General features: G+C 42.4%; 1 protein-coding gene across 2 annotated transcripts in view; it reads right to left on the bottom strand.

Moving 5' to 3' along the window:
- Positions 1 to 277: 277 nt before the first annotated feature.
- Positions 278 to 21318, bottom strand: part of ift172 (intraflagellar transport 172) — a 279132-nt gene continuing 258091 nt past the window's right edge. For both annotated transcript variants that reach the window (XM_043682226.1, XM_043682236.1), the window contains 4 exons: positions 16851 to 16949; positions 14813 to 14966; positions 1286 to 1377; positions 278 to 517 (listed from right to left, as the gene is read on the bottom strand). In XM_043682226.1, the coding sequence (XP_043538161.1) occupies positions 428 to 517; positions 1286 to 1377; positions 14813 to 14966; positions 16851 to 16949 (435 nt within the window). In that variant the 3' untranslated portion in view covers positions 278 to 427. The remainder of the gene's footprint in view (positions 518 to 1285; positions 1378 to 14812; positions 14967 to 16850; positions 16950 to 21318) is intronic.

Here is a 21318-nt window from a genome sequence, read left to right as displayed (position 1 = left end):
AGGTGAACTGGCCATGCTAAATTGCCTCCAGTGCTAGGTGCATTAGTCAGAGGGGTGTGGGTTACTCTTCGGAAGGTCGGTGTGGACTTGCTGGGCCGAAGGGACTGTTTCCACACTGTAGGGAATCTAATTTGCCAGCTGTAACGTATGACATGTCAAAAATGCAAAGATCAAATTAAAAAATTCTAAAACTGATTCCCTATGAACACAAAGAAATTAAGTACAGGTATTTTTTGTGCTATAGAATTGCACATTCAAAATAATCAAGCTTGCAAAGTTTCATTTTTAATAGTTTTATTTGTAAGGCAATTCTACAAATAAATACACGTCTTCAAAATGGAAGAAAATAAAGCAGGTCTATTGATCACATTAAGCTATGGGCTCAGCACAATATAGAAATAGAATACAATTTTATTCTCAGCATTGCTCACTGGAAGGAGAAGCTGGCACTGGGAAGGCCTCCACACCATTGACTAATAAACTTCAACACATCTTGACACTCTGGGCTATGAGTTGTCTAGAAATAGAATAAAATATTTATATCAATTAAATGGATTGACCACCTTTGCCATATGTATAAATCAAGGTATTTAATTTGAATAGAAAGCATGGGGAAACTTAGCAGGCCTGGTAGCATTTGTAGAGAAAGAAACAGTTAACATTTGAAGTGAAATGACCCTTTGTCAGGCTTGAAATGCTAACTCTGTTTCTTTCTTCAGATACAGCCAGGCCTGATGTTTCTCCAGCAGTTTGTTTTTATTTCAGATTTCCAGCATTTGCAGTTTTGTTCCAATTAAAATTGAATTCTTAATCATTCCTGATTGTTTGCAAATAACCCTTTGCAAATGATTTTGCCTGAATGTCAACTTCTTGCAAATGTTTTTTAAAATATACACCCAATAATGGTCGACAATTGAAAAAGGTCAAATATGTACTTCCATTGTGAAGTGGTTCTGGCTAAAACATTTGTGAAGACATTGGTATAGTGATAATGTCACTGGACAAGGAGTGTAGACACCCAGTCGATCAATCTGCTGACATGGGTTGAAATCCCACCTTGGCAGCAGTTGGAATGTATACTGAATCAATAACTCTGGAATTGAAAGTTAACCTCAACAAAGGTAACCATGATTGTCATAACACCCCATTTGATTTGCTAATGTCCAGTAGGGAAGAAAATCTGTCGTCCCTACTGGACTTAGCCTAGATGTGATTCCACAAACATAGCAAAGTGGTTGACTCTTAACTGTCTTCTGGGCAATTTAAGAACTTTGCAATTCTTTACCTTCACTGCCATAAGAAATTTGTTCCAATCATCTTTGTTTGCTGCTTTTCCAGGTCTTTTGAATTCAATCTTGTTACGAAGCACTGGATAACCTAAGTATGCACAAAATAAATTGCATTCAGTATATGAAAAGTGAATTTTGAGGAAATGTTTGTAGATATATCATGACGTGTAGAGGGATAAAAGGATTCAGGTTTCTGTATGTTTTTAAAAATTAAATATATTTACCCTATAAAACCAAAAGAGTGGGTATGTGTAGCACTGTGACACTAGGCCATTAAAGCTAGAAGATTAGAGGTTCAATTCTATGTGTTGGCTGACCTCATCCAGGATGGCAACAAACAAATAAAACTAGTCTCTAGATACCTTGGGCTAAGGTGGAGCAAGATCCTTAAAGGATAGCATCTGACTTAGTTGTATTGTCTCCCAGACCAAACAGACACAAACAGATATATTGGGAACACCCGATTATTGGATGCATAACAGAGTAGTTAAAAATCACACAACATCAGGTTATAGTCCAACAGTTTATTTGGAAGCACTAGCTTTCAAAGCACTGCTGCTTCTTCAGGTGGTTGTGAAGCAGGACTATAAGACACAGAATTTAAAGCAAAAGATTACAGTGGTACAATGATACATTGAACAAACCTAGATTGTTAAGTCTTTCATCTTTTAGAGTGGATTTGCTGATTTTGATTCTTTAATATGTAAATACATTCTCAAGATAATTTGAGGTTTTATAACAAAAGGTGACATCTGACTAAATGTGTGTACACATGCAGAAGAGAGATAGAGTGAGTGTGTGTATGTGAGCGTGACTGCACATGAGGGAGTGTGTGTTTGCATGTGTGCAGGCTTGGTAAAGTCTGTGATGGGGTATAAGCCTGTGAGAGGGTGTGTGCATAAGTGTGAGTAGGAGAGGTTTGTGTGCGTGTGTATGAAAGAGGGTCTGCATGTGTTTGTGTGTGTGTGTGTGAGAAAATATGTGTGAGTGAGAGTGAGAGAGAGAGAGAGGAAAAAAAAAATGTCTAGTGCAGTAGGGTCTCCTGTAGTGTGATATGAACCCAAGGTCCTGGTTGAGGCCATCATCATGGGTCTGAACTTGGCTATCAGCCTCTGCTTGGCTACTTTGCATTGTTGCCTGTCCTGAAGTCCACCTTGGAGGTTGGTCACCCAAAGGTCCGAAGCTCGAATGTCCCTGACCGCTGAAGTGATCCCTAACAGGGAGGGAACATCCCTGCCTGGTGATTGTTGTGCAGTGTCCATTTATCCATTGTTGTAATGTCTGCTCAGTCTCATCAATGTATCACACTTCGGGGCATCCTTGCCTGCAGCCTATGAGATAGACAACGTAGGCCAGGTCACATGAGTACCTGCCGCATATATGGTGGGTGGTAGCCCCACATGAATTGGTGGTATTCATATCAACACTTTGACATGTATTGCAGTGGTTGCCATGATAGGGTAGTACTGTGTTGTGGTCGATACTGTCCTGAAGGATGGGCGGTTTGCTGCAAACAATGATCTGTTTAAGGTTTGGTGGTTGTTTAAAGGCAAGAAGTGGAGGTGGAGGCGTAGGAAAGGTCTTGGTGAGGTGCTCATTCTCATCAATAATGTATTGCAGGCTGCAAAGGACATGATTAGATTACTTTACAATGTGGAAACAGGTCCTTCGGCCCAACAAGTCCACACCGACCTGCCGAAGCGCAAACCACCCATACCCCTACATTTACCCCTACATTTACCCCTTACCTAACACTACGGACAATTTAGCATGGCCAATTCACCTGACCTGCACATCTTTGGACGGTGGGAGGAAACTGGAGCACCCGGAGGAAACCCACGCAGACACGGGGAGAATGTGCAAACTCCACACAGTCAGTCACCTGAGGCGGGAATTGAACCCAGGTCTTTGGCGCTGTGAGGCAACAGTGCTAACCACTGTGCCACCGTGCCGCCCACATGGCGTAGTTTTTCAGCTCCAGGAAGTACTGGACAACGAAGCATACCAAACCTTAAACAAATCACTGTTTGCAGCAAACTGCCCAGGCTTCAGGATAACATTAACCACAACACCATACTGCCTTGCATGGCAACCACTGCAAGACGGATACCACCATTACACACCACCCACCATGTACGTGGCAAATAATCATGTGACTCAGCCTACGTTGTTTATCTCATACACTACAGACAAGGATGCCCCAAGGTATGATACACTGATGAGATTAAGCAGACTCTATGATGATGAATGGACACCATGCAACAATCACCAGGCAGGCGTGTACCCTCCCAGACAGAGAACACCAGCGATCAGGGACATTCAGGCCTCCGACCTTCAGGCGACAAATCTCCAAGGCCGACTTCATGACAGGCAACAACGCAAAGTGGCCAAGCAGAGCCAAGTTCAGTACCCATGAGGATGGCCTCAACCAGGACCTTGGGTTCATGTCACACTACAGGAGACCTACTGCACTATACAGTCTCTATCTCTCTAGTGCACTCACACACACACACGCAGACCATCTTTCATATACGCACACATACACCTTCCACACTTTCACCCTCTCACAGGCTTATACCCGATCACACTCACACACACACTTTACCAAGGCTTGCACATATGCAAACTCTCTCACATGCACTCATGCTCACATTCTCACACTGTCTTTCTCTACTGCACGCACACACACATATACACTTATGGAGTGAATTTGTATTGCAGAATTATATTTGCAGATACATTCTATTTTGCTCAAAAAATGCAGAACCTGCAAGCAGTCAATGCATGTCATATTTGTAATTCCACTTTGGAAATAGAACCAGTCTGACTCAAGATTGGGATACAGACAGACTCTAACCTCACACCTTTAAGATATTGTCTGAGCTCAGGTGTCACCTCTTGTTACAAAACCTTAAATTATCTTGAGAATGTAACTTCAAAGAAGTTATGGGATTTAAAGAACCAAGACCAGCAAATCCATTCTAAAAGATGAAAGACTTAACAATCTAGGTTTGTTCAATGTATCAATGTATCACTGTAATCGTTTGCTATAAATTCTGTGTCTTATGGTCTGCTTCACAACCACCTGAAGAAGAAGCAGTGCTTTGAAAGCTAGTGTTTCTAAATAAACCTGTTGGACTATAACCTGGTGTTGCGTGATTTTTAACTTTGTCCATCCTAGTCCAACACTGGCTCCTCCAAATCATAATAGAATAGTGTTACTGCTTCCCAGAGATATAACATGTATTCTAGAGAAATGAAAAGGTACAGGCATACAGTAATTTTGAAAAAGACTAGAAAAAGATGGTTGCCATCATCATTGCTGTCACCAAGAAGCAAGAACCTAAGGGCAAGAATACGGTGAAGTCAATTAATCATCCATCATACTATTCACTTTGTACTGATATCCACTAACATACATTGATCATTCAATTCTAAAACATTTTTGGAACAGAGACACAAGTCTAGTTTTCAATATAAACACGATCTACTTTAATTAAATTATAAGGCATAAAAATATGAAGAACTATGAAACATGAAAAATCCAATTAGGCCCAAATCCTCTGAGGGACATATGCAATTTACATAAAAGACTCTGCTCAACTCATCAGTAGCCATGTAAGATGATCAACTACATGTAATCATTGAAATATACAAAGCTTTATGAAGTTGTTTTCCTGACCCCTTTTCTAATAAATCACAGTTCCAAATAATAATCAAATTCTACCCAGATGCAACAAAAATAAGTTTGTTGAACGCTACAGGTGAATCATCCTGTAGCGTTCAACAATACCAATTCCATAGATAATCTAAATGTATCCTTATTCTTATAATCATGGTGCACGAGTACATGTTGGCCAAGAGTAACCATATTGGCGAGGATGTTAGTGAGCATGCTCAAAGTCAGCATCCACCATATACATGCAGAATGGCAGATCATGACATTAGTCAGCAATCATGTATTGCAACCAAAAGGAATTCTACTCCCTCAATGTCCAGTGGTGTCTGCCCATACAAAATGAACCATGAAAGTCAATGTCTATTACCCGAACAGCAGTCGTGACAACTTCAAATTTGGGGGATTAATACAGGAGACAGAAAATAGAACAAAGAACAAGACAGCTCAGGAACAGACCCTTTCTGACCACAAAGACGGCACTGACTCAAGATGCCTTTCTAAACGTCAAATCTTTTGCCTTTACATGGTCCATATCCCTCTATTCCCTGCCTACTCGTATCTATCAAAATGTTCAAAGACATTGATTATTCTGAACCCAAAAATAATCTAATGATCGATTATAGAATAGATAAACCTGAAGATTAAAACACTTTTGGCCAAGTTGAGGGAGATTTGACTGAAGTCATTTGGAAGTATAGGCCCTCCTGGAAAAAAAGAATATGCTCAGAGCAATTAAGGAAATATATTACCTCACTGAATGAGTGCAGTTTGTGAAAATTCCAGGCCAGTTTGAGTGGAGCTCTGAAGATATTAAAAGACTGAGCAAGTCAAAGCTCTCAAATTGTGTAGTTCATGGGACTACAATTGAGAAAAGGCAGGTAAGTCAAACCTCTAGATTTCATAGGGAAAAAATGTCTGTGTTTTTGAGTTAATATAAAGTGATGGTGTTGGGGAATAGATAAGAATTTGTTTGTCTTGTATCTTGAAAGTTTTCAAACTATGTCTTGTTTTATTTCCTTTGTGAGATAAAGTTATGTTTGATTGTTAAAGCAAAATCTGTAACATTGTGTGCTCATATTTTCATAAAACGACCATCACATTACATCGGAAAAGAACAAAATACGATTTATCAAGCTGAATTTTATTCTGGGATCTTATTTGTCCACTTGTAACATGAGCTGGGATTGCAACTAACATACAAATGCAAGGGCAACATACATACAATGAAAGCCATACTGCCATACAAAGTATGATAAAATGGACCATTGGCATAAGACCATAAGGCAAAGGAGAAGAAATAGGCTTTTCAGCCCACTGAGTCTGCTCTGCCATTCAATCATGGCTGATGTGTTTCTCAATCTCCTGACTTTCTCCTGTAACCCTTGAGCCCCATACCAATCAAAAAAATGATCTCTGCCCTAAATACACTCAATGACTTACCTTCACAGCCCTTTATAGTAACATGTTCGACAGATTAACTACCTCATGGCTGAAGAAATTCCTCCTCATCTCGGTTCTAAAGGGTCGTCCCCTCACTCTGAGTCAGTGTCTCTTAATATCTCTAGTGGAAACTTCTTCTCGATGTCCACTCTATCTAGGCCTCTCTGCATTCTGTAAGTTTGAAACAGATCCTCCCCATATCTTTCTAAACTCCATTAAGCACAGATCCAGAGTCCTCAATTGGTTCTCATATGAGAAGCCCTTCGGGCCCAGGATTATTCTTGTAAACCTCCCCTGGACACTCTCCAAGGGCAACACACCCGATCTTAGACAAGGGGCCTAAAACTGCTCACAATATTCCAAATACAGTCTGATCAGAACCTACAGAGCTTCAGCAGTACATATCTGTTCTGTACTCTAGCCCTCTCAAAATGACTGCCAATATTGCAACTGTTATGAAGTTGAAAGTGTGTATGGTCACTTTAAGAAACTTTTGAGTTGAGAGATTGTGACGGCACATGTGACAAGCTGACAAGTGCAGAGAGTGCTGAGAATTGATAAAATGTAACAATTAGCTTGGGGTTGTGTTTTGATGTTTGAATTTGACCAATTAATTTAAATTATGCCCAGGAAACCAAAATCAATTGAATATGAATTTTATTGTATTGACAACATTGGACCAATGAGAGGGTATGATGTTGGGGTTAAAAAGGGAAGGGCATTTTGGAATTTAGTCACAGCCAACAGCCATCTGAAGAAATAGACATCATGCTCTCAAAAGAAAGCTCTCAGAAGGCAACATTTATGAAAGATACCAAGAAACTGTATACAAAGACATTCACAGAAAAGAAAATAAGACGACGACTCAGGGAAAAGAGAGCAGAATTGGAAGGATGTGAGAAAACAGCAGAATCGAAAGGACGGAAGGAAGGCAGCATTAAAGACTATATGGATTTTCAAAGATTAAGTTGATTTAATGGGAGAAAGTGAGGACTGCAAATGCTGGAGATCAGAGTCAAAATGTGTGGCGCTGGAAAAGCACAGCAGATCAGATAGTATCTGAGGAGCAAAAGAGTTGATATTTTGGGCATAAACCCTTCATCAGGAATGTCTCGGGGGGTTGGAGGGGGCAAAGGGGCTGAGAGATACATGGGGGAGATGAGGAAACTGGTAAAATTGACATTGATGTTTAATAATTGTTATTGGAGCAGCATTTTAATAGAGTTGGGGTCAGATAGTAAATTAGTTAAGAAAAAGGGGGCTCAAATTTGTTAATAGTTTTTGTTCAGTTCAATATGAAAATAAATTGTTATTTTTTTCTTTAAACAGTGGAAATCAGAAGTTCTCTTTAACTCACTAACACTTTTAGCAGATTTTAGCACCACTTCTGGCACCTCCTAGGTGCCAGGGTTCGTGATGTCTCTGATCATGCTTTCGGAATCCTTGAGGGGGAGGAGGAGCAGCCCCATTCATGATCCAAATGGGCACCAATGACATAGGTAGGAAGAAAGATAGGGATGTAAGGCAGAAATTCGGGGAGCTAGGGTGGAAGCTTAAAGTTAGGTCAAACAGAGTTGTTATCTCTGGTTTGTTGCCTGCGCTAGCAAGGCGAGGAATAGGGAGAGAGAGGAGTTGAACACATGGCTACAGGGATGGTGCAGGAGGGAGGTTTTTGGATTCCTGGATAATTGGGGCTCTTTCTGGGGTAGGTGGGACCTTTACAAACAGGATGGTCTCACCTGAACCAGAAGGGGGGAAATTTGCCAATGCTCTCTGGGTGGGTTTAAACTAATTTGGCAGGGGCATGGGAACTCAAATTGTAGGTCGAGTATACAGAAGGTTGAGAGTAGTGAGGTCCGAAATAGGGATTCAAGGTTGTACGAGAGCACCGGCAAGGAAGAAGTTGGTTTGAGGTGTGTCTACTTCAACGCCAGGAGCATCCAGAATACGGTGGGTGAACTTGCAGCATGGGTCGGTACCTGGGATTTTGACGTTGTGACCATTTTGGAGACATGGGTGGAGCTGGAACAGGAATGGTTATTGCAGGTTCCAGGATTTCAATGTTTCAGTAGGAACAGAGAAGGTGGTAGAAGATTGTTGGGGGGGGGTGGTGGTGGTGGTGACGTGGGTCATTGTTACAGTTGCGGTTTGAGGACTCATCTACTGAGATAGAATGGGCTGAGGTTAGAAACAAGAATGGAGAGGTCACCATTTGGGAGTTTTCTATAGACTTCCAATTGGTTCCAGAGGTGTAGAGGAAAGAATAGCAAAGATGATTCCAGATAGGAGCGATAGCAACAGATTAGTTGTTACGGGGACATTTAACTTTCCAAATATTGACTGGGAATACTACAGTTCAAGTACTTTAGATGGGTCAGTTTTTGTCCAAAGTGTGCAGGAACATTTCCTGACACAGTATGTAAACAGGCCAACAAAGAGTGAAGCCACATTAGATTTGGTACTGGGTAACGAACACAGCCAGGTGTTAGATTTGGAGGTAGGTGAGCACTTTGGTGATAGTGACCACAATCTGGTTATGTTTACTTTAGTGATGGAAAGGGATAGGTATATACTGCAGGGCAAGAGTTATAGTTGGGAGAAAGGCAATTACGATGCAATTAGGCATGATTTAGATTGCATCGGATGGGGAAGGAAACTGCCAGGGATGGGCACAATTGAAATGTGGAGCTTATTCAAGGAACAGCTACTGCGTGTCCTTGATAAGTATGTACCTGTCAGGCAGGGAGGAAGATGTCAAGCGCAGGAGCTGTGGTTTATGAAGGAAGTTGAACCTCTTGTCAAGGGGAAGAAGAAGGCTTATGTTAGGATGAGATGTGAAGGCTCAGTTAAGGCGATTGAGAGCTACAAGTTAGCCAGAAAGACCAAAAGAAAGAGTTAAGAAGAGCCAGGAGGGGACACTGGCATATAGGATCAAGGAAAACCCTAAGGCTCTCTACAGGTATATCAGGAATAAAAAAATGACTAGAGTAAGATTAGGGCCAATCAATGATAGGAGTGGAAAGTTGTGCATGGAGTCAGAGATGATAGGGGAAGTGCTAAATCAATACTTTTCGTCAGTATTCACACTAGAAAAAGACAATGTTGGCGAAGAGAATACTGAGAGAGAGGCTACTAGACTAGATGGGATTGAGGTTCACAAGGAGGTGTTAGCAATTCTGGAAAGTGTAAAAATAGATAAATCCTCTGGGCTGGATGAGATTTATCCCAGACTCTCTGGGAAGCCAGGGGGGAGATTGCAGAGCCTTTGGCTTTGATCTTTATGTTGTCATTGTTTATAGGATTACTGCCAGAAGACTGGAGGATAGCAAATGTTGTTGCCTTGTTCAAGAAGGGTAGTAGAGACAACCCTGATAATTATGGACCAGTGAGCCTTACTTCAATTGGGGGTAAAGTGTCGGGAAAGGTTATAAGAGATAGGGTTTATAGTCATCTAGAAAGAAATAAGTTGATTTAGGGATAGTTAACACAGTTTTGTGAAGGGTAGGTCGTGCCTCACAAACCTTATTGAGTTCTTTGAGAAGGTGACCAAACAGTTGGATGAGGGTAAAGTGGTTGATGTGGTGAATATGGATTTCAGTAAGGTGTTTGATAAGGTTCCCCATGGTAGGCTATTGCACAAAATAGGGAGGCATGGGATTGAGGGAGATTTAGCAATTTGGATTAGAAATTGGTGAGCTGAAAGAAGACAGAGGGTGGTGGTTAGTGAGAAATGTTCACCCTGGAGTTCAGTTACTAGTGGTGTACCACACAGATCTGTTTTGGGGCCATTGCTGTTGTTGTTTTTATAAATTACCTGGAGGAGGGTGTAGAAGGATGGGTTAGTAAATTTGTGGATGAGGCTAAGGTCAGTAGAGTTGTGGGTAGTGCTGAAGGATATTGTAGGTTACAGAGGGATATAGATAAATTGCAGAGCTGGGCTGAGAGGTAGCAAATGGAGTTTAATGTGGACAAGTGTGAGGTGATTCACTTTGGAAGGAGCAACAGGAATAAAGAGAACTGGGCTAATGGTAAGATTTCTGGTAGTGTAGATGAGCAGAGGGACCTCGGTGTTCATGTGCATAGATCCCTGAAAGCTATCAGCCAGGTTGATAAGGTTGTTAAGAAGGCATACAGTGTGTACATTAGTAGAGGGATTGAGTTTCGGAACAGCTGCAGCTCTCTGGTGTAGTCGCACTTGGAGAATTGCATTCAGTTCTGGTAACCGCGTTATAGGAAGGATGTGGAAGCTTTGGAAAGAGTTCAGAGGAGATTTACGAGGATGTTGTCTGTTATGAAGGGAAAGTCTTATGAGGAAAAGCTGAGGGACTTGAGGCTGTTTTGTTGGAGAGAAGAAGGTTGAGAGGTGACATAAGATAATCAGAGGGTTAGATAGGATGGATAGTGAGAGCCTTGTTCCTCGGATGGTGATGGCTACCACGAGGAGGTATAGTTTTCGACTGAGAGATATAGAACAGATGCCAGAGGTAGTTTCTTTACTCAGATGGTAGTAGGGGCGTGGAATGCACTGCCTGCAATAATAGTAGACTCGCCAACTTTATGGGCATTTAAATGGTCATTGGATAAACATATGGATGAAAATGGAACATTATAGGTTAGATGGGCTTCAGATTGGTTTCACAGGTCAGCGCCGAATAGTGCTGTAATTTCTATTTTCTATTATGAGGCAAGGCAAGCTTTTCTGGCGTGTGAGTTTTATTTAGCAGAGAGTTTGATGTCTATGTTCTAACACATTTGAACCTGCATATTAACCTTAAGAGAATCTTGAACAAGGAGTCATAAGTTCCTTTGTGCTTTAAATACTGAAAGCCTTCCCCATTTAGAAAATAGTCTATGCCCCATTCTTCCTATAAAACAGCATGACCTCACACTATGACACAATTTCTTCCATCTGCCTCTTCTTTGCCCAATCTCCTAGCCTATCGAAGTTCTTCAGCAACCTCCCCACTTCTTCATCACTACCTCTCCATCCATCCATATTTATGTCACCTGCAAAATTTAGCAACAATGGCCACAGTTCCTTTGTCTGGGTCATTAATGTATAATGTGAATTGTTGTGATCCTGACACGGATCTCTGCAGAACTCTGAGTCACTGACTGCTATCCTGAGAAAAACTCCTTTATCCCTATATTCTGCCTTCTGCCAGTGAGCTAATCCCACTAGCAATGCCAATACCTTGCCTCCAAGATCATGCGTTCTTACCTTATTTAACAGGCTCCTGCATGGCACCTTGTCAAAGGCCTTCTAGAAATCCAAACAGATCACATCCACAGGCTCTCCTCTGTCTAACTTGCTTGTTACAACCTCAAAGAATTCTAACAGATTTGTCAGTTATGACTGTCCCCCGATGAATGTGTGCTGATTCTGCACTATTGTATCATTCAGTTCCAATTACTCTAAAATCTAACCAACAAACGAGGTCAGGGCTAACTGGTCTACTGTTTCCTGTCTTCTGTTTCCCTCCTCCTGAAACAGGGGTATTAAATTAGCCAATTTCCAGTCCTCTGACTTTAGTGATTCCTGAAAGATTACCACAAATGCCTCCATCACCAATGCATGCTGGTACAACCATTCAATATTTTGGAAGCCTGCAGTACTTAGTGCATGTGCCGGGAGTTGAGGCAGTCTGCCCTATATTGCACACATTTGCTATATAGAGGAGATGACTTCTGTAACAGTGATATGATAAGCAGCTGGGGAGAAGGATGAGGAAGGATAGGAAGGAGAAAGGAACACAGACAGTTCCTTTTTGGCAGTCGTCCATGAATAAATCATGCAGCTATAATTGTGCTAAAGCAACCTCCAACTGCCATGATCGACAGTCCCAAATTTTACATTCCTTCTGTTAGTAATATCTGCTCAGGCAAATTCCAACCAAAGTTATAAATCACACTATGCTGTTAAATGCAAAATATCAACTAATCACTCCTGCACACTTCCTAAATAGAGTCACAGAGTCATAGAGACATACAGCATGGAAACAGACCCTTCGGTCCAACCCGTCTATGCCGACCAGATATCCCAACCCAATCTAGCCTCACCTGCCAGCACCCGGCCCATATTCCTCCAAACCCTTCCTATTCATATACCTATCCAAGTGCCTCTTAAATGTTGCAATTGTACCAGCCTCCACCACTTCCACTGGCAGCTCATTCCATACACGTATCACGCTCTGTGTGAAAATGTTGCCCCTTAGGTCTCTTTTATTTCTTTCCCCTCTCACCCTAAACCTATGCCCTCTAGTTCTGGACTCCCCCACCCCAGGGAAAAGACTTTGTCTATGTATCCTATCAATGCCCCTCATGATTTTGTAAACCTCTATAAGGTCACTCCTCAACCTCTGACGTTCCAGGAAAAACAGCCCTAGCCTGTTCAGCCTCTCCCTATAGCTCAAATCCTCCAACCCTGGCAACATCCTTGTAAATCTTTTCTGAACCCTTACAAGTTTCACAACATCTTTCCAATAGGAAGGAGACCAGAATTGCACGCATTATTCCAACAGTGGCCTAACCAATGTCCTGCACAGCTGCAACATGACCTCCCAACTCTTGTATTCAATACTCTGACCAATAAAAGAAAGCATACCAAACGCCTTCTTCACTATCCTATCTACCTGCGACTCCACTTTCAAGGAGCTATGAACCTGCACTCCAAGGTCTCTTTGTTCAGCAACACGCCCTAGGACCTTACTATTAAGTGTATAAGTCCTTCTAAGATTTGCTTTCCCAAAATGCAGCACCTTGCATTTATCTGAATTAAACTCCACCTGCACCTTCTTAGCCCATTGTCCCATCTGGTCAAGATCCTGTTGTAATCGCTGTTTACTACACCTCCAATTTTGGTGTCATCTGCAAACTTACTAACTTATGCTCACATCCAAATCATTTATGTAAATGACAAAAAGTAGAGGGCCCAGCACCGATCCTTGTGGCGCTCCACTGGTCACAGGCCTCCAGTCTGAAAAACAACCCTCCACCACCACCTTTGAACCAGTTCTGTATCCAAATGGCTAGTTCTCCCTGTATTCCATGAGATCTAATCTTGCTAACCAATCTCCCATGGGGAACCTTGTCAAATGACTTACTGAAGTCCATATAGATCACATATATATGTGCTCTGCCATCATCAATCCTCTTTGTTATTTCTTTAAAAAACTCAATCAAGTTTGTGAGACATGATTTCCCACAAACAAAGCCATGTTGACTATCCTTAATCAGTCCTTGCCTTTCCAAATACATATATATCCTGTCCCTTAGGATTCCCTCCAACAACTTGCCCACCACCGACGTCAGGCTCACTAGCCTATAGTTCCCTGGCTTGTCCTTACCACCCTTCTTAAACAGTGGCACCACGTTAGCCAACCTCTAGTCTTCCGGCACCTCACCTGTGACTATCAATGATACAAATAATTCAGCAAGAGGCCCAGCATGCTTATTTTCCATGCGTCTTTTTGTGTCCTAGTTCTCTTATACTGCATTTGCCACATCCCATGGATGCAACAAAGCTAATGGACAGCTGCTGAATTTCAGCGTAGAGAGAGAGAGAGGGACAAAGAGGGACAAAGCTGAGTGTAACATTCAGGATTCTGGCAGAGTGGCAGGGCTGGGAACTTAAATGCTATCATTCTGAGAATGATCGCAGGTTAAGTTTCAGGGATACACTTTGACTTCTCTCTGGCACCTCAACATGTCTGAAAAACAGATTGCTGGTCTGCTGTGTCACTCTCCAAAAATCTTTGAACACTGAAGCTGAGCTTGCAATAACAGTGAGTTTGCAGAGCAGTAAGCTAGCCATGTAGTACAGAAGTCTGAGTCAGCATTGCAGTATTGGGTGGCTCCTATTTTTGTTACAATGGAAGCTGATACATTGACTATGAAGTGCTGCATTATGGCATTATACCATTATTAGCATTCACTGCATACTGCTAAATAATGTCAATTAGCAGTATGCAGCATGAAACTAGCAAGCTGCATGCTTCACAATCACTGGGTATGGGTCAATCCTGCACCATGATCCACTTTGCTGAAACAATTTAGTCTCAACTAGTCTTGCTTGTGTACTGACTATTGGCACTGGCAGGTGTGTAGCATCTTACCCAAGCTGTTATACATTTTATGGTACAAACCTGAAAACATTAGCAAATTACATAAATAAGAATGTCAAAATTCACTAGTTCATACAAGTGAAGGCAAAATTGACATTATTGAGACAGAATAGACTTTGACCATGTTTTCAACCTAAGTTAGAATCAGCCAAGGATTGTTCAATGGCTATGGAAGAGTAACTTATTGCTCCACTTCTCTTCATTATCATCCCTGACATTAATGAGACATGCAACTAACTATTCTTAGTTACGAGCTATCCTTAGCATATAGTAACAAATACCTGTTATTAGACAAGGAAGAGAGTGGATCCCAGTATTTACAGCCAACAAAGAGGCTTCATAAGTATCTCTTTCATCTGTCGGTAGGACCTGCTCAACTCGTTGGTCCATTGACACAGTGAGAACCCAGTCCCTAATTTCCTCACGTTTATCATCCTGTGTAAAAAAAAACAGAATTCAAATTAATGCAAGGAACTGTGAAATTAAACATTTACATTTTCCTGAAAATAAGTTCAGAAAACCTCAGCATTCATTTCTGATAAGCTGCAGTTGGCTCAGAACATCAGGGTGGCACGGTGGTACAGTGGTTAGCACCGATGCCTCACAGCACCAGAGACCCGGGTTCAATTCCCACCTTGGGCAACTGTTTGTGTGGAGTTTGCACATTCTCCCCGTATCAGCGTGGGTTTGCTCCGGTTTCCTCCCACAGTCCAAAGATGTGCAGGTTAGGTGAATTGGCCATGCTAAATTGCCCATAGCATTTGGTGTAGGGGAATGGGTCTGGGTGGGCTCCTCTTCGGAGGATCGGTGTGGACTTGTTGGGCCAAAGGACCTGCTTCACACTGTAAGTAATCTAATCTAACATCAGTTAATTGAAAAACAAAATTTGCTTGGTCATGTGCAACTGAAGTTGCAGCTACAGGGGAACCTCGATTATCTGAACGAGATGGGTGGGCACTATTTTGTTTGGATAATTGATTATTCGGTTAATTGATTAAATGCCCTTCCTCTGGTGCTCGGAGTTTTTAAAGTCTGCTCCCGTTCAGGAGACTGCAGCAGCTTACAGCGTGCGAGCCCCCGCCCCCAGAACCGCCCTCATCTCACACCACCCCAGCCCCCGTCCAATATATAAATGGTGAAAAGCAGTTGACCCAGCACCGATCCTTGTGGCACACCACCGGTCGCAGGTCTCCAGTCTGACAAGCAACCTCCACCACCACCCTCTGTCTTCTGCCTTCAAGCCAGTTCTGCACCCAAATGGCTCGTTCTCTGTGTTCCATGTGATCTAACCTTGCTTACCAGTCTACCATAAGAAACCTTGCTGAATGCCTTACTGAAGTCCATACAGATCACATCTACTACTCTGTCCTCATCAATCCTCTGTGTTATTTCTTCAAAGAACTCAGTTAGTGAGACATGATTTCCCAATCTCAAAGCCATGTTGACTATCCCTTATCAGTCTTGCTGAAATATGTATATGTAAACATATGTAAATCTTGTCCCTCAGGATTCCCTCCAACAACTTGCCCACCACCGATGTCAGGCTCATTGATCTATTGTTCCCTAAATTTGGTTCTGAAATGAGCATCTGAGCACATAACCACACCATCACAAAGGGCCTTTATTTCTGCCTCTTTAGCACCACTAATTTAGTTCTGTCTCAGTTTATTTGTTGTCGACATCCTCATACATGTCTTCATTAACTCTGCACTTGACTGCATTCCACCCTGTATAAACCTGGTATCTTGGCACATTTTATTAGACACTTTTTATTCCTGATGAAGGGCTTTTGCCCGAAACGTCGATTTTGCTGCTCCTTGGATGCTGCCTGAACTGCTGTGCTCTTCCAGCACCACTTATCCAAAATCTGGTTTCCAGCATGTGCAGTCATTGTTTTTACCACATTTTATTAGGTTACAATTAAATACAAATGCATGTTAATGACATAGCTGTATATTGCTAAGAGTTACAGAGATCATAGCAACATCCACAATTATAAATGAATGCCAAATAATTTCATTTGCACAACAGAGGGCAGAAAGATTCCCTTCAATGAAGGGTTTGAGTTCTAAAGACACGTTATTCCCAAATCTATCCAAAGTCATGTCATCCAATTCAAATACTGTTCAATTTAAGCATTTTTAAAAACAGAGCTGCTGTTATTCAAAAACAAAGTAAAGCTGCACTAGGAAAGGAACACTTCATGAAGAAATTTCAATACAGAATTCAGATCTAATGTACAAATTTTAAATCATGATACTCTTGCCAATAGACATATCATATATTACACCAACCAAGGACATTATCTTTTGAACTTACCGAAATATGTTGTTTGACAGGGACAGGGATTTCAAATGGAATATCTGTATCTTGAAAATCAGAATGATCAAGTGCATCAAGATTGCCCTCCTCAATTGCCTGCAAACATAAGAAGCACAAGAACATTATGTTAATCCTTAGTCACTACTTTGAAGACTATTTTATTTACAGGGCTTATTGTATTTAGTGTTTTAACTTCAAGGAAAGAACAAAGGTAACAACAACATCAATTTACATTTATAAAGCACTTTTAACATCACAGAACCATCCAATGTGCTTCACAGGAGCATTATCAAACAAAATTTAGCAGCAAGCTACATAAGGAGATATTAAGATGGATGATCAAAAGTTCGGTCAAAGACAGAAGCTTTGAGAAGCATTTTGAAGGTCAAAGAGAGATTTGAAAGATAGCAATGCTTAGGAAATTTGAAGCAAAGTTTAGGAGCATGGCAACTGAAGGTGTAGTGGTTAGCAATGCAAGAATAACCAAAATTGGAGGAGAACAAATTTCTCTAAAGGCTATAGGGTTGAAGAAGGTTAGAGACAGGAAGAGAAAGATCATGCAAGAATTTGAAAACAAAGACGAATGTTAAATTCAAGGCTTTCTTAATTGGGAGACAATCTAAGTCTAGGAGCACAAGGATGATCAGTGAACATGGCCTGCCACAGCTTATGAAATGGGCAGCAGGGTTTTGGTTGAATCATAGAATAACCACAGTATGGAAACAGGCCATTTGGCTCAACAAGTCCACACCAACCCTCTAAACAGCATCCTAGCCAGACCCATTCCCTATTCCATTATTCTAAATTTCCCCAAACTAATCACTGGCAATTTAGCATGGCCAATTCACCTAACCTGCACATCTTGGGAGAGTGGGAGGAAACCGGAGCACCCGGAGGAAACCCACACAGACACGGGGAGAATGTGCAAATTCCACACAGATAGTTGCCCAAGGCGGGAATTGAACCCAGGTCTCTAGCGCTATGAAACAGCACTGCTAACCACTGTGCCACCATGCCGCCCGATGATGTGACAGAAGGAGTCAAAGGTTGCAGATAATATCAAGAAAGATGAGTACAGTTAGTATCTCACAGTCACAAAGAATGTCATTTGTGTCTTAGTAAAAGCCACTTCCGTACTGTGATGCAGCAAAAACCTGACTGAAGGGATCCAAACATTAAATGAAAATGGGCTGAAATTTGGTATGTGACAACATGTTTGAGGACTTAGGGAGTGTTAGAAATTAGGGTTTTGCTTGCAAACAAAAAAAGGCCTAGGGTGGATTGTTTTGAGGATGGTTATGGTGATGGTGAATTTTCTATATGTTGGCTCTCACCTTTCTCCTCCACCCCAGAATCTAAACATAGAACATAGAACAATACAGCACAGAACAGGCCCTTCGGCCCACAATGTTGTGCCGAACATTTGTCCTAGCTTAAATACCCATCCATGTACCTATCCAATTGCCGCTTAAAGGTCACCAAAGATTCTGACTCTACCACTCCCACAGGCAGCGCATTCCATGCCCCCACCACTCTCTGGGTAAAGAACCTACCCCTGACATCTCCCCTATACCTTCCACCCTTCACCTTAAATTTATGTCCCCTTGTAACACTCTGTTGTACCCGGGGAAAAAGTTTCTGACTGTCTACTCTATCTATTCCTCTGATCATCTTATAAACTTCTATCAAATCACCCCTCATCCTTCGCCGTTCCAACGAGAAAAGGCCGAGAACTCTCAACCTATCCTCGTACGACCTATTCTCCATTCCAGGCAACATCCTGGTAAATCTTCTCTGCACCCTCTCCAAAGCTTCCACATCTTTCCTAAAGTGAGGCGACCAGAACTGCACACAGTACTCCAAATGTGACCTAACCAGAACTGATCCCTGCGGAACTCGACTTGTAACTGGGCTCCAGGCTGAATATTTACCATCTACCACCACTCTCTGCCTTCGACCGGTTAGCCAGTTTTCTATCCAATTGGCCAAATTTCCCTCTATCCCATGCCTCCTGACTTTCCGCATAAGCCTACCATGGGGAACCTTATCAAATGCCTTACTAAAATCCATGTACACTACATCCACTGCTCTACCCTCATCCACATGCTTGGTCACCTCCTCGAAGAATTCAATATGACTTGTAAGGCAAGACCTACCCTTCACAAATCCGTGCTGGCTGTCCCTAATCAAGCAGTGTCTTTTCAGATACTCATAAATCCTATCCCTCAGTACCCTTTCCATTACTTTGCCTACCACAGAAGTAAGACTAACAGGCCTGTAATTCCCGGGGTTATCCCTATTCCCTTTTTTGAACAGGGGCACAACATTCGCTACTCTCCAGTCCCCTGGTACCACCCCCGTTGCCAGTGAAGACGAGAAGATCATTGCCAACGGTACTGCATTTCCTCTCTTGCTTCCCACATAATCCTAGGATATATCCCGTCAGGCCCGGGGGACTTGTCTATCCTCAAGTTGTTCAAAATGTCCAACACATCTTCCTTTCTAACAGGTATCTCTTCTAGCTTACCAGTCCATTTCACACTCTCCTCTTCTACAATACGGTCCCTCTCGTTCGTAAATACTGAAGAGAAGTACTTGTTCAAGACCTCTCCTATCTCTTCCGACTCAATACACAGTCTCCCACTACTGTCCTTGATCGGACCTACCCTCGTTCTCGTCATTCTCAGGTTTCTCACATACGCATAAAATGCCTTGGGGTTATCCTTGATCCTATCCGCCAAAGATTTTTCATGCCCTCTCTTAGCTCTCCTAATCCCTTTCTTCAGGTCCCTTCTGGCTATCCTGTATCCCTCCACTGCTCTATCTGACCCCTGTTTCCTCAACCTTATGTAAGCCTCCTTCTTCCTCTTTATAAGACATTCAACTTCCCTCGTCACCCAAGGTTCCCTCACACGACCATTTCTTTCCTGCCCTTACATTTTAGCTCAACAGCTTCCACATTCAAGTGATCAACCTCCAGCATTTCAACTACCACTACCACGACGCCAACAATAAACGCCATCTTCCTCCCCATTTCAGGATTCTAAATTGGCACATTCCCTGTCTGGTTGCTGAGTCAGTCTGCAAACAGCCTCTCCACTTCTCATGCAAATGAGGGTATCAAGCACTCCTTACCAGGCAAAGAGGTACTTTCTTGTATTTCTTTCAATTTCATTGCTGCTCAGCTGTCTGTCTCATCTAATTTGGTAAAATGATGGGAACCACAATGAGTCAATTCCTTGATGCGCACAGATATCATGGGAAGTGCCCAGTAGCAGGAATAGCAGCAGCTCGGCTGTCCTCAACTGGTGGAGGACAATAAATTTAAACAATTTAAATAACTGAAGTTTCATTAGGGACCATTTTTCAGTGAGGTGTTAGTCTCTCAGTAACATCTTTGGAAGCAGTACTGGATATAGAGATCTATAGCCGAAGAATTGTCCATCAGCCACTTCTGTGGTCCTAATGTATTGATGGCTTGGCTGCTTGGTCCCAGCAAAAAACAAAGAATACTCTACTGTACAGTTGTTGCTTCAGCAGTGGTCTCTATCTCAGAGACTGAAATAACTGCACAGAGGCTGGTATGCTATTACTAAGTCACCCTTTATTTACTTGTGCATAGTACACTGGCTTGGTTGCAAGCGCCTGAACTGAGGAAATTCTAATCTCCTGGTTATATTTTTATTCCTGGACATGTCAATTTTTATTAGATTAGATTACGTCTCAGACCGTGTCTTCAGAATCCTTAAGGGGGAGGGTGTGCAGCCAGAAGTCGTGGTGCACATTGGCACCAACGACATAGGTAGGAAGAGGGTTGGGGAGGTCATTCAAGAGCTCAAGGAGTTAGGCTGGAAGCTAAAAGCTAGGACAGACAGAGTCGTCATCTCTGGGTTGTTGCCGGTGCCACGTGACAGTGAGGCAAAGAATAGGGAGAGAGTGCAGTTGAACACGTGGCTGCAAGGCTGGTGTAGGAGGGAGGGCTTCAGATATTTGGACAATTGGACTGCATTCTGGGGAAGGTGGGACCTGTACAAACAGGACGGGTGGCACCTGAACCAGAAGGGCACCAATATCCTGGGGGGTAGGTTTGCTAGCACTCTTCATGGGGGGAATACTTGCGGGCACAGAGATGGGTTCAAGTGCGTATACTTCAACGCAAGGAGTATCAGAAATAAGGTCGGTGAACTTAAGGCGTGGATCGGTACCTGGGACTACGATGTTGTGGCCATCACGGAAACGTGGATAGACAGGAATGGTTGTTGGAGGTTCCTGGTTACAGATGTTTCAGTAAGATTAGGGAGGGTGGGAAAAAAGGAGGGGGGGTGGCATTGCTAATTAGAAATGGTATAACGGCTGCAGAAAGGAAGTTTGAGGGGGATCTGCCTCTGGAGGTAGTATGGGCTGAAGTCAGAAATAGGAAAGGTGCAGTCACCTTGTTGGGTGTTTACTACAGGCCCCCCAATAG

This window comes from Chiloscyllium plagiosum, chromosome 3 (assembly GCF_004010195.1).
Source record: "Chiloscyllium plagiosum isolate BGI_BamShark_2017 chromosome 3, ASM401019v2, whole genome shotgun sequence".
Taxonomy (NCBI): Eukaryota; Metazoa; Chordata; class Chondrichthyes; order Orectolobiformes; family Hemiscylliidae; genus Chiloscyllium; species Chiloscyllium plagiosum.
This window is presented reverse-complemented; position numbering and strand designations above follow the sequence as displayed.